At 44.4% G+C, this 14,210-nt stretch overlaps 1 protein-coding gene across 4 annotated transcripts in view; it reads left to right on the top strand.

The window, feature by feature from the left end:
- LOC118387017 (protein EFR3 homolog B) overlaps window positions 1–14,210 on the top strand; it is a 64,393-nt gene that overhangs the window by 40,605 nt on the left and 9,578 nt on the right. For all 4 annotated transcript variants that reach the window (XM_035775103.2, XM_052523844.1, XM_052523846.1 and 1 more), the window contains 12 exons: window positions 2,138–2,287; window positions 7,073–7,207; window positions 7,871–7,949; window positions 8,458–8,593; window positions 8,776–8,937; window positions 9,136–9,247; window positions 9,323–9,377; window positions 9,531–9,703; window positions 10,357–10,432; window positions 10,553–10,714; window positions 10,864–10,995; window positions 11,088–11,155. In XM_035775103.2, coding sequence (XP_035630996.2) covers window positions 2,138–2,287; window positions 7,073–7,207; window positions 7,871–7,949; window positions 8,458–8,593; window positions 8,776–8,937; window positions 9,136–9,247; window positions 9,323–9,377; window positions 9,531–9,703; window positions 10,357–10,432; window positions 10,553–10,714; window positions 10,864–10,995; window positions 11,088–11,155 — 1,440 coding nt within the window. The remainder of the gene's footprint in view (window positions 1–2,137; window positions 2,288–7,072; window positions 7,208–7,870; window positions 7,950–8,457; window positions 8,594–8,775; window positions 8,938–9,135; window positions 9,248–9,322; window positions 9,378–9,530; window positions 9,704–10,356; window positions 10,433–10,552; window positions 10,715–10,863; window positions 10,996–11,087; window positions 11,156–14,210) is intronic.

Below are 14,210 nucleotides of genomic sequence, written 5' to 3'. Positions count from 1 at the left end.
CTGTGATTTATTTAGAATTCAAGGCACACTTAACCAGCATGGTTCCAAAGCATTCTGCAGAAATAGGACATCTCATCTGGTTTGCGCTTAGTGGGACTATCATTTGTTTTTCAACAGGACAATGATAAACACACCTCCAGGCTGTGTAAGGGCTATTTGACCAAGAATGAGAGTGATGAAGTGCTGCATCAGATGACCTAGCTTCCACGAATACTTGATCTCAACCTAATTGAGATGGTTTGGGATGAGTTGGGCTGCAGAGTGAAGGAAAAGCTGCTCAGTGCTCAGAATATGTGGGAACTCCTTCAAGACGGTTGGAAAAGCATTCCAGGTGAAGCTGGTTGAGAGAATGCCAAACGTGTGCAATGCTGTCAAGGCAAAGGGTGGCTACTATGAAGAATCTAACATCTAAAATATATATATTTGTGGTTACTACATGATTCCCGTATGTGTTGTTTCATAGTTTTGATATCTTCACTATTATTCTACTATGTAGAAAATAGTCAAAATAAAGAAAAACCCTTGAATGAGTAGATGTGTCCAAACTTTTGACTGCTACTGTGTTGTGTGTGTACAGGACAAAAATAAAACGCAACATGTAAAGTGTTGAGCCCATCTTTAATGAGCTGAAATTAAGATTGCAGAAATTTTCCAGATGCACAAAAATATTATTTCTCTCAAGTTTTGTTCACACATTTGTTTACATCCCTGTTAGTGAGCATTTATCCTTTGCCAAGATAGTCCATCCACCTGATCGGTGTGGCGTATAAAGAAGCTGAATAGCATTATCATTACACAGGTGCCCCTTGTGCTGGGGACAATAAAAGATGACTCTTAAATGTGCAGTTTTGTCACAACACAATGCCACAGATGCCTACATTTTGAGGGAACGCCCAATTGGCATGCTAACTACAGGAATGTCCACCAGAGCTGTTGCTAGAGAATTTGATGTTAATTTCTCTACCATAAGCCAAAAATTTGGTAGTACGTGCAATCGGCCTCACAACCGCAGACCACGTGTAACCACACCAGCCCAGGACCTCCACATCTGGCTTCTTCACCTGCGGGATGATCCGAGACCAACCACCCCGGACAGCTGATGAAACTGTGGATTATTTCTGTCTATGATAAAGCCCTTTTGTGGGTAAAAACAAATTCTGATTGGCTGGGTCTGTCCCCAGTTGGTGGACCTGGTTCTCAAGTGCCCACCCACCCATGGCTTCTTAGACTGATGGACTGTGCCATCCCCATAGCCTCCACAATGGATCAGTCCGCTCAGACATGCACGAATCAGACAGGTTTCTTGTACATTGTGATGATGATGATTTATTATTATAACTTTTTGCTACTGCTCGATTAATGAGATCTCGGTCGACCAACAGCCTATCAACCAAACAATCGACCAGTCGACTAAATGGGGTCAGCCCTAGAGGAACTATTGTCATTCTAAAAACAGTTTGTTTACTTGCTAATTGAGGTGAAGAAAAAATTACTTTGAGAAGCTCCACAACTGATTTAGTGGTGGTGAGTTAAGACAATCAGAAATACTATCAGACATCCCCAAATGGGCACATTTATAGACTTACATTTGCACACCGGCCAGGTTGCCTTGGCATACTTCTATATTTGTAATCGGGTGCTTGTCGTTACAGTATGAAAAAGTCCAAGAACAAAAAAATGTGTGCACTCACTATTGTCAGTCGCTCTGGATAAGAACTTTCTCACAAGTGTAGCATAGGTTGTGAGCTCTGCAAACAACGTTTCCACTCCGACAATGAGAACGGTAAACTCCTCTTCTTCTTGGACCATGGCATCCCCGCGGCCTCCTCAATGGATTAGTCCACTGAGAACGGCGGGAATCAGACCGGTGTCTCGTGTGCCATGAAAAACTGCTTGACTAAAGAAATCTCGGTTGACCAACAGCCTATCGACCGAACAATCGACCAGTCAACTAAATGGGATCAGCCCTATTGTAGATATTGATCTATGTACCTGTACGGTCTCATACTTGATTACTTTGTTACAAATCTTCCTGATGGGAGAGTGATTTTAAGATGAAATTATCCTCGATTAATATCAAGAGACTGACTAATTGGTTGGTTGATTCATTCATTTGTCCCCTTTCTCTTCTCTATAGGATCCGTATGGCTGGGATAAATGGTCTGCAGGGGGTTGTGAGGAAGACGGTGAATGATGACCTCCAGTCTAACATCTGGGACCCCCAGCACATGGACAAGATCGTCCCCTCACTGCTCTTCAACCTGCAGAGTGGAGAGGGCACTGAGAGGTGAGGGGTCAATGTAAGGGGTTATCAAGAGGCTAGCTGTCAGGTGCAGGGTCATTAGTAACAGTTTCCTTGGTAGTTACTTATATTAGAAAACTACGAAGAGGTTGTAGAGAATTGACCGCCTGACAGGAAGACACATGTCTATGTTCAAATAGCCCATCCATGTTGTGAACGAGAGGTTTGAAAGTCCAGGCCTACAAGGACTGGAGGGTGGAGTTGCTGTGGATGGGTCATTGTAGATGTGGGTGGGTGGTTGCGCAGGCCTGATAGTCCAGGTCAGGTGATGTTTGTGTTGACACTGCCAGCCAGCTGTTATCCACTCATCTGTGATTGATGTCACTGACAGTCCAGTTAACCTCAAGGCCATGTCTTCAGCACTGCATCCAAGGACAAACAGAGTGAATGTGGGAGGGGGGGAGAGATGGAGGGATTAAGAGATGGGGAGGGAGAGGAATGGAGGAAGAGAAGATGAGAGAAAGTCAGAGGTAGGTAATGATTGACTCAAAGTGATTAAGAAAGATGGAGACAAATAATTAAATGCATCTACAATACTGAGGGACCAAATGAGTCCTGGAGAGGAAAGAGGGGGCAATGTGGCAGAGATGCTGAGAGAGGGAGAGGGGGGTGGAGAGCCAGACTGCCTCTATCCAGTTTTTGGCAGGTCTCCACATGCACTGAATCACACTGACGCCAATAAATCGGAGAGAGAGAGAGAGCGAGTCCTATATTTATGTTGATTTATTTTCCCTTTTCACATCATTACAACACTGTATATAGACATAATATGACATTTGAAATGTCTTTTCTTTTGGAACTTTTGTGAGTGTAATGTTTGCTGTTAAATTGTATTGTTTTTCACTTTTGTTTATTATCTACTTCACTTGCCTTGGCAATGTTAACATATGTTTCCCATGCCAATAAAGCCCCTTAAATTGAAATTGAATTGAGAGCGCAAGAGAGAGAGCCTCAGATTTTTTGAGAAAGAATGAAAGATAGTAAGCAAAGGAAAGATGGAGCAAACAGTTAACCTTGAAAGAGCCTAGGCCATCTCCTTCTGTTCCTTAGGCCTCAGTAGGTCAGTCAGTCCCCTGTCTGGTCCTGCTGTGTCCTCCTATAACTCTCCTGCTGAACTCTCCATATTATCACTGGCCACAGACAACAGCAGTAGTACTGGGTCTATGATACTGGCTAATAACTACTATTACTGGCCACAGACAACAGCAGTAGTACTGGGACTATGATACTGGCTAATAACTATCATTACTGGCCACAGACAACAGCAGTAGTACTGTGACTGATACTGGCAAATAACTATTATTACTGGCCACAGACAACAGCAGTAGTACTGGGACTATGATACTGGCTAATAACTATCATTACTGGCCACAGACAACAGCAGTAGTACTGGGTCTATGATACTGGCTAATAACTATCATTACTGGCCACAGACAACAGCAGTAGTACTGGGACTATGATACTGGCTAATAACTACTATTACTGGCCACAGACTTCAGCAGTAATACTGGGACTGTGATACTGGCTAATAACTATCATTACTGGCCACAGATAACAGCAGTAGTACTGGGACTATGATACTGGCTAATAACTATTATTACTGGCCACAGACAACAGCAGTAGTACTGGGACTATGATACTGGCTAATAACTATTATTACTGGCCACAGACAACAGCAGTAGTACTGGGACTATGATACTGGCTAATAACTACTATTACTGGCCACAGACTTCAGCAGTAATACTGGGACTGTGATACTGGCTAATAACTATCATTACTGGCCACAGATAACAGCAGTAGTACTGGGACTATGATACTGGCTAATAACTATTATTACTGGCCACAGACAACAGCAGTAGTACTGGGACTATGATACTGGCTAATAACTATTATTACTGGCCACAGACAACAGCAGTAGTACTGGGACTATGATACTGGCTAATAACTATTATTACTGGCCACAGATAACAGCAGTAGTACTGGGACTATGATACTGGCTAATAACTATTATTACTGGCCACAGACAACAGCAGTAGTACTGGGACTATGATACTGGCTAATAACTATTATTACTGGCCACAGACAACAGCAGTAGTACTGGGACTATGATACTGGCTAATAACTATCATTACTGGCCACAGATAACAGCAGTAGTACTGGGACTATGATACTGGCTAATAACTATTATTACTGGCCACAGACAACAGCAGTAGTACTGGGACTATGATACTGGCTAATAACTATCATTACTGGCCACAGACAACAGCAGTAGTACTGGGACTATGATACTGGCTAATAACTATTATTACTGGCCACAGACAACAGCAGTAGTACTGGGACTATGATACTGGCTAATAACTATTATTACTGGCCACAGACAACAGCAGTAGTACTGGGACTATGATACTGGCTAATAACTACTATTACTGGCCACAGACTTCAGCAGTAATACTGGGACTGTGATACTGGCTAATAACTATTATTACTGGCCACAGACAACAGCAGTATGTCTTAGAGCTTGGACTATAAACCAAAAATGATCAATACCAACAGAACCGACCGTTTATCGCAGGCATTTTACTGATATCGATAATCACGATAAATACAATTGAATTGTATTTGTCACATGCACTGAATACAACAACTGTAGACTTTACCGTGAAATATTTACTCAGGAGCCTTTTCCCACAATGCAGTTATTTTTACAAATTGATCAAAAGAAAATAGAAACACAATAACGAGGCTATATACAAGGAGTACCGGCACTGAGCGGGTGATTGAGGTAATATGTAGGTTTGGTTAGGTGATTGATTGATTGATGTCCATGTAGGTAGGGGGTGAAAAGCAGAACGTCCGGGTAGCCATTTAGCAGTCTCATGGCTTCTGGCGCTAGCAGAGAGAATAGACTGACTTGGGTGGCTGGAGTCTTTTACCATTTTTAGGGCCTTCCTCTGGCACAGCCTGGTATAGGGGTCCTGGAAAGCAGGGTGCTTGGTCCCAGTGATGTACTGGGCCGTACGCACTACCCTCTGTAGCGCCTTGCGGTCAAACACTGAGCAGTTGACGTACCAAGTGGTGGTGCGGCCAGTCAAGATGCTCTCAATGGTGCAGCTGTAGAACTTTATGAGGATCTGATGACCCATACCAAACCTTCTCCGCCTCCTGAGGGGGAAGAGGCGTTGTCGTGCTCTCTTCACAACGGTGTATTTGCACCATGATAGGTCTTTAGTGATTTGGACACCGAGGAACATGAAGCTCTCAACCGTCTCCACTACAGCTCGGTGGATGTGAATGGGGGCGTGCTCAGCCCTCCAGTTTCTGTAGTGGTCCTTTTGACCCAAAGGGACAGAGCAGTGTGGAGCGCACTAGCGATTGTCATCTGTGTAGCCTTTATTAGAGGACTGTGACGTTAGAAAGGAAAGAAGTCTGCTCATATGGACTATAGCTAACAGGACAATTGAAAGCACATCATTCAAAGTAGCCAGTAGTAGTAGTTTTAAGGGTGATATAACAAAGTTACCGGTGCACATTTCATGTTATACATTTATCGTTCAATTTATCAGTATCGTAAAAATTCTGTCAGTTTATTGTGATATCTTTTTTTTGTCCTTATTGGCCAACTCTAGTAGGACTACAGGGGCTAGCACACTAGCTAATTAACTTCTACAATGTGGTTATGTCTTCCTTTGATTATGTAATTCAAAGGACATTCAAACTAGAAATCTTAATTTATTTTAAGGCTGGAAAATAGGTCTCCCACAAGAAAGAGATTGTCCTCTCAGCAGACCTGCAGAATGAATAAATAAATACAGGTAAACGTGAGGACATAGAGACATTTATCTCGTCCCTCACTGATTGTTTTTAACTTGTTGTTAAGGAAATGCTAGGCTTATTGAAAGGTCGCTGATACCAATCTGCTGTGCACCTTCTCTTGGTGTATCCATTGTTTCATTAATAGCGAGGAACATATCATTTTCTTTTCTCTACCTTCATACAGCATTACCCACATGTTGAATAGATGAAAATGCTGCTATCCATGTGTTGTTGCACATTTTGTTTCGTTTTGAATCATTTCCAAGTGTATGTTTATCTAATATTTTCTGGGGCGTTTTCAGTAAGAACATGGCTGCTAATGAGAGTTCTACAGAGACGGGACCCATACAGAGACGGGAAGTCCCATGACCTCTTCTTCAGTGGTGCTGGTGGTGGGGGGGCGAGAAGAAAGGCATATGTGGTTAATAAATGATGTTATTGGAGGACCACCTGATGCCAGGTGTGGTAGAGAGTAGAACAGAGAAGACTTCCGCTCAGCTGAGAACGCTTTAACTATGTATAAGACAGGAAAGCCTGGGCCCGAGAGAGAGGGAGAAGAGGGCTTGCATGCACATTTTACAAACATTCTGTTGCACATGCACACAAGCACATTAACACTTTATGCTCACACACACTCTCGCTCTATTTCACATTCAAGTGTACACGCATACACGATAACCATTTGTGCAGTCACCACAAACACACCACAACAGAGAGGGAGAAGTGCCTCAGGCAGGTATACACCAGCAAGGACACAACACCCTTGTTTGTGTGATTTTTATGTGTGTCGAAAGCGTGCGTTTATGTGTGTTTTCGTTGACTCAAATATATTTCTGCTCCTCTTTTACTCCTTCACTCCCTACCTCCTCTCTCCCTCTCTCCGTCATTCGTCCTTCTTCACCCTCGGTCTCTCTCTCACCTTTGTCACCCTCCCTTCCTCTCTCTCGGTCTCTTCAGCCGCTCCCCCTCTCCCCTGCAGGCGTCGGAGAAAGAGAAGGAGAGTCCGGCAGAGCTGACGGAGCGCTGCTTCAGAGAGCTGCTGGGACGGGCCGCCTACGGCAACATCAAGAACGCTGTCACACCAGTACTCATGTAAGACTTGGTCCCCTCTGTTTTAGTGGACTAGGGCTGTGGACTAGGGCTGTGGACTAGGGCTGTGGACTAGGGCTGTGGACTAGGGCTGCGCGTTGGTGGACTAGTGCTGCGCGTTGGTGGACTAGTGCTGCGCGTTGGTGGACTAGTGCTGCGCGTTGGTGGACTAGTGCTGCGCGTTGGTGGACTAGTGCTGCGTGTTGGTGGACTAGTGCTGGGCGTTGGTGGACTAGTGTTGTGGATTAGTTCTGTATTAGTGGACTAGTGTTGTGGATTAGTTCTGTATTAGTGGACTAGTGCTGTGTATTAGTGGATTAGTTATGTGGATTAGTGGACTAGTGCTGTGTATTAGTGGATTAGTTATGTGTATTAGTGGATTAGTGGACTAGTGCTGTGTATTAGTGGATTAGTTATGTGTATTAGTGGATTAGTGGACTAGTGCTGTGTATTAGTGGATTAGTTATGTGTATTAGTGGATTAGTTATGTGTATTAGTGGATTAGTGGACTAGTGCTGTGTATTGTGACTAAGATGCAACATGGTTCTGTGGGGAATGTTCTGTATCAGCAAGTTCTCTCTCTGTCTTCCTCTTGTCTGTACTTTGTAACTTTCACGTTAACACTTTCTGTCTCTTCTGTCTCTCACACTCATTCTCTCACTCCAGGCACTTAGATAACCACTCTCTGTGGGAGGGGAAGACCTTTGCAGTCCGCTGCTTTAAGATCATCATGTACTCTATCCAGGTGAGTCACCTCTACTCCCTCTATTCCTCTCTCTCCGTTCCTCCTCCCTCCCTCCTCCCTCCCTCCCTCCCTCCCTCCCTCCCTCCCTCCCTCCCTCCCTCCCTCCCTCCCTCCCTCCCTCCCTCCCTCCCCCCTCCCTCCCTCCCTCCCTCCCTCCCTCCCTCCCTCCCTCCCTCCCTCTCTCTCCCTCCCTCTCTCCCTCCCCCTCTCCCTCCCTCTCCCTCTCTCCTCTCCTCTCTGGCAGCTGTTACCTGGGGATGATCAAATAGCAGAAAAGTCAGTCAACCTAAAGTGCTTTTTGTATCCTCCCCCGTCTCTCAGAACAACCTCGTACTTTCACCCCAATTCAACTGAAATCCTAGTTACTTCTCACTCCTACTCTCTGTGTTGCTTTGATGTACGGCTGTTTTTATATTGACCCAATAAAGTGGTTTGAAATTAATTCTCTCTCTTGCTCTTTTGCCCTGTTTCGCTCTTTCTCGCTCCCTCTCTCCTCCTCCTCCTCCAGTCGCAGCACTCTCACCTGGTCATCCAGCAGCTGCTAGGTCACCTGGATGCCAACAGTAAGAATTCAGCCACAGTGCGTGCTGGGATAGTGGAAGTCCTCCTGGAGGCTGCAGCCATTGCTTCCAGCGGCTCTGTAGGTGGGTAGAAAGAGGTCTGCCACACACACCTTGTCCTGGCTTGCCTGTCCAGATCACATTTTCTTCACACTTTCTTCATTCAGTATTATAATCTCTCTACCAGAGAGAGGTGTGTTATCATAGACACTTTCAATCTACTGAAGTAGGGGTTCTTTCTCTAATGACGTGTGTGTGTGTGTCAGGCCCCACTGTGTTGGAGGTGTTTAACACTCTGCTAAGGCAGCTGCGTCTCAGTGTGGACTACGAGCTGACCGGCTCCTACGACGCCAGCGGAAACATTGGCATCAAGATCATCAAAACACATGAGGAGAGACAGCTACAGGAAGCCGTCATCAGGACTATTGGTCAGTGTGTGTGTGTGTGTTCTTTAAGGAGAGACTGGCTGCAAATCTAGTGTGTGTGTGGACAATCACACACACCAGCTCTCTCCACCTTCCTCACTCTGATATAGTCCCAAATGTTTTGCATGTCAGCAGTCAAGTTTTCAAGATCTATAACTACCAAAATATTGACTTTCATTTGAACTGTTTGTATCTCTCCAGGGTCGTTTGCGAACACCCTCCCTACATACCAGCGCTCCGAGGTCATGCTCTTCATCATGGGCAAGATTCCTGTACCAGGGGTACACCCCGCACTCACAAACGCAGGCTCAGGGTGAGGACACACACGCACTCACACGCACTCACACGCACATTCTCACACTTTCCTGACAACTTTTTTTATTTGAAGGGGTTGTGAAGGGACCAGGATGATCCAGATCATGCTGCTGAAGTCACTGGTTCAGGTGAGACATTAACATTAGAGACTTCTCAGTAGTCACCAAACTCTGTGTGCAGGTTTCTGTCAACTGGCCCACATCAATCTTCCTCTTTCTTTCTTTAAATCTTTCTTCCTCCTCCTCCCTCCCCTCACCACGCTCTCTCCTCCCTCTCCCCAGGTGACGACAGGGTTCCAGACCACCAACATGCTGACGGCGCTGCCCAACTCATTCCTGGAGCCGCTGCTGTCCTTCTCTCTGATGGAGGACCCGGAGGTCAGACTGCTGGTGCTCACCATCCTCCTCAGTGTTATAGACAGACACGACAACACACCCAAGTTCTCCAGCATCAGGTCAGAACACTCCTTAGGTCTAGCTCTTTGTGTGACTCTCACTTTTTCTCTCATTCGCTTCCCCCCAATCTGTCTGTATTTCTGCTGGGAAACAATTTCAGTCTCTCGATGTGCAAAACTGATAGACATACCCCAAGCGACTTACAGCTGTAATCGCAGCAAAAGGTGGCGCTACAAATAATTAACTTAAGGGGGCTGAATAATTTTGCACGCCCAATTTTACAGTTTTTGATTTGTTAAAAAAGTTTGAAATATCCAATAAATGTCGTTCCACTTCATGATTGTGTCCCACTTGTTGTTGATTCTTCACAAAAAAATACAGTTTTATATCTTTGTTTGAAGCCTGAAATGTGGCAAAAGGTCGCAAGTTCAAGGGGGCCGAATACTTTCGCAAGGCACTGTACCTACTCTCTATCCCTCTGTCCTTCTCTCTATCCCTCTCCTTATCTTTCACTGTCAGGCTTTTGTCTCCCCTGTCAGGCTTATTGTCATCCCTTCTCTGTCTCTGTCACTATCATTCTTTCCTCAGGCTTGCACTTGTCATTTTGAGGCATCTTGTCTTTTGACCTGTCCTTACAGAAGCACTGCGCTATGCTTTCACTCTCTCTGTATCTGTCCATATAATAATGCTAGTCTCCTGTCTCCTCCTACAGCATTATATCAGATATCTCTGTTCTCAAACTGAAAGTGGATAAGTGCTCTCGACAGGACAACCTTTTCATGAAAAAGGTAAACCTCTCTATCACCAGCTTGCTCTCTCTATCACCATCTCACCTTCTTCACTCTCTCTCCCTCTCTCCATCTGCCACCCCCTCCTGCCTCACTTTCCTCTCTTTCTCTATTTCCCAGCATGCACAGCAGTTGTACCGCCACATCTACTTGGCGTGTAAGGAGCAGAGCAGTGGTCCACAGCACTTTGAGACGCTCTACACCCTGCTGGCCCTCATCAGCATGGAACTGGCCAACGAAGAGGTGGTGGTGGACCTCATCAGACTGGCCCTGGCCCTGCAGGTACACACACACACACACACCACACACACCATATAACACACACACACACACACACACACACACCACACACAAACACACACACACACACACACACACATTTAAGTCTCCCAGAACCAAGGTGATCAGTGTCATCTCTCTCTTTCCTGTAGGAGCTGGCTCAAACCAACGAGGAGTCTCTGTCAGTTTATAACCGCTGTGCTGTCCATGCCCTCTCTGCTGCCTACCTCAACCTCATCTGTCAACTCACCACCGTCCCCACCTTCTGTCAGCACATACACGAGGTACCTGTGTGCATCAGACCACTCTCTGCCTGCAATGTGCAGATGTAGGTCTCCTCTAATGAATGACTTGTGTGTCGCTCACTCCCTCCCAGGTGATTGAGATGAGACAGAAGGAGGTACCCTTCCTTCTCCCTGAGGACGTCTTCATAGAAAACCCCAAGTAGGTTTACATCACTTTGGTATTTGATAAGATTGGTATAGGTAAAGCTGTGTTTCCCCTAGGTTTTTTGACAGCAGTGGTGACAAGAGTAGTGGGGGGAGGGGGTAATAACATTTGCACAATGACATGCTAGCTTTTCCCACAGACTTCCAGTCATTGGGCCAATGACAATCCAATTAAAACGCTTCTCGGCAGAAATATGTAATAATATATATATATTCAAAAGTTTGGACACATCTACTCATTCCAGGGTTTTTCTTTATTTTTACTATTTTCTACATTGTAGAATAATAGTGAAGACATCAACACTATGAAATAAAACATTTGGGATCATGTCTTAACCAAAAAAGTGTTAAACAAATCCGAGAGAATGCCAAGAGTGTGCATAAGGCCCTAATCTATGGATTTCATATGACTAGGCAGGGGCGCTGCCATGGGTGAGCCTGGGAGGGCATAGGCCCACCCACTGGGGAGCATAGCCCAGCAAATTAGAATACTTTTTTCCCCAGAAAAAGAAAAAGTCCTCAATTTCATCAGCTGTCCGGGTGGTTGGTCTCAGATCATCCCGCAGGTGAAGAAGCCAGATGTGGAGGTCCTGGGCTGGTGTGGTTACACGTGGTCTACGGTTGTGAGGCCAGTTGCACGTACTGACAAATTCTCTAAAATGACATTGGAGGCAGCTTTAGGTAGGGAAATTAACATTACATTCTTTGGCAACAGCTCTGGTGGACATCTGTGGCATTGTGTTGTTTGACAAAACTGCACATTTTTAGAGTGGCCTTTTATTGTCCTCAGCACAAGGTGCACCTGTGTAATTATCATGCCTTTTAATCAGCTTCTTCATATGCCACACCTGTCAGGTGGATGGATTGTCTTGGCAAAGGAGAAATGCTCAATAACAGCGATGTAAACAAATTTGTGCACAAAATCTGAGAGAAATAAGCTTTTTTTTGCATATGGAACATTTCTGGGATCTTTTATTTCAGCTCATGAAACATGGGACCAGCACATGTTGTGTTTATATTTTTGTATATGTCGATATGGTTTGTTCTACTACGAGTGCCTCTTGCGTCCCTTCGATATTTTAAGTAGAAATGTTTCCCCAATATTGCACCCTGTGTAACTATAGGAAGATTTTAACCCACTTAAACCCACAATTTCTCCCTAGTTTTCACCATCATTGTCAAGCCCTAGTTATTTTCAAATCAAATTGTATTTTTCACATGCGCCAAAAATCAACAGTTAGAACTTAACGTGAATTGCTTACTTACAAGCCCTTAACCAACAATGCAGTTTTAAGAAAATAAGAGTTAAGAAAAATACTTAAGGTTTTAAAAAGTAACACCATAAAATAACCATAACGAGGCTATAAACGGGGTACCGATTTAATGTGCAGTGGTACAGGTTAGTTGAGATAATATGTACATGTAAGTAGGGTACAAGTGACTGCATACATAATAAACAGCGAGTAGCTGCAGTGTAAAAAAACAAAACAAAAAAACAATTGTGTGGGGGCCAGTGCAAATAGTTTGGGTAGTCAGTTGATTTACTGTTCAGCAGTCTTATCTGAGGCCTTTTGGAACTGGTCTTGGCGCCCCGGTACCAGCTGCCGTGTGCTAGCAGAGTGAACAGTCTATGACTTGGGTGGCTGGAGTCTTTGACAATTTTTTTGGGCCTTCCTCTGACACTGCCTAGTGTAAAGGTCCTGGATGGCAGGAAGCTTGGACTCAGTGATGTACTGGGCCGTACGCATTACCCTCTGTAACACCTTACGGTTGCCAAGCAGTGATGCAACTGGTTAGGATGCTCTCGATGGTGCAACTGTAGAACATTTTGAGGATCTGGGGACCCATGCCAAATCTTTTCAGTCTCCTGAGGGGGAATAGGCTTTGTCGCGCCCTCTTCGTGACTGTCTTGGTGTGTTTGGACCATCGTAGTTTGTTGGTGATGTGGACACCAAGGAACTTGAAGCTCTCGACCTGCTCCACTCCGGCCCCGTCGATGTGAATGGGGGCGTGTTTGGTCCTCCTTTTCCTGTTATCTACGATCAGCTCCTTTTTCTTGCTCACGTTTGTTGTGTTGACAGTCATTTCTGAAGTGTATTATTTATTTTGTGTGATTAGTGATTAATTTGTGTCTACAGTGCCTTCAGAAAGTATTCACACCCTACGACTTCACCCACATTTTGTTACAGACTGAATTTTGAATGGATTTAATTGCAATGTTGTATCACTGGCATACACACAACACCCCACCCCAAAGTGGAATATGTTTTTAGAAATGTTTACAAATTAATAAAAATGTGAAGCTTAAATGTTCTTAGTCAAGTTTTCAACGCCTTTTGTTATGGCAAATCTGAAAGCAGACATTGAATATCCCTTTGAGTATGGTCAAGTTAATAATGACACTTTGGATGGTGTATCAATACACCCAGACTTTATGAAGATACAGGTGTCTTTCCTAACTCCGTTGCCTCATAGGAAGGAAACCGCTCAGGCATTTCACCTCGAGGCAAATGGTGACTTTAAAATAGTTCCAGAGTTTAATAGTTGTGACAGGAGAAAAGTGAGGATGGATCAACAACGTTGTAGTTACTCCACACTACTAACCTAAATGACAGTGAAAAGAAGGAAGCTAAGAAGAAAAATATCCCACATGCATTCTGTTTGCAAAAAGCCACTAAAGCAAAACTGCAGAAGATGTGGCAAAGTAATGGACTTAATTTCCTGAATACAAAGCGTAATGTTTGGGGCAAATTCAACACAACACAGAGTACTAGTCAAGCATGGTGGTGGACATCTAGGCAACATCCTAGAGGAAAACCTGGTTCAGTCTGCTTTCCAACAGACACTGGGAGACAAATTCACCTTTCAGCAGGACAATAACCTAGAACACAAGGCCAAATATACACTGGAGTTAGTTTTGACTTAAATTGCCTTGAAAATCTATGGCGAGACTTGAAAATTGCTTTAGGAATTGTTTTAAGAAACTAATGTGTGAATATTGTACAATCCAGGTGTGCAAAGATCTTAGACTTACCCAGAAGGAATTACAG

This window comes from Oncorhynchus keta, chromosome 8 (genome assembly GCF_023373465.1).
Source record: "Oncorhynchus keta strain PuntledgeMale-10-30-2019 chromosome 8, Oket_V2, whole genome shotgun sequence".
Classification (NCBI taxonomy): Eukaryota; Metazoa; Chordata; class Actinopteri; order Salmoniformes; family Salmonidae; genus Oncorhynchus; species Oncorhynchus keta.
This window is presented reverse-complemented; position numbering and strand designations above follow the sequence as displayed.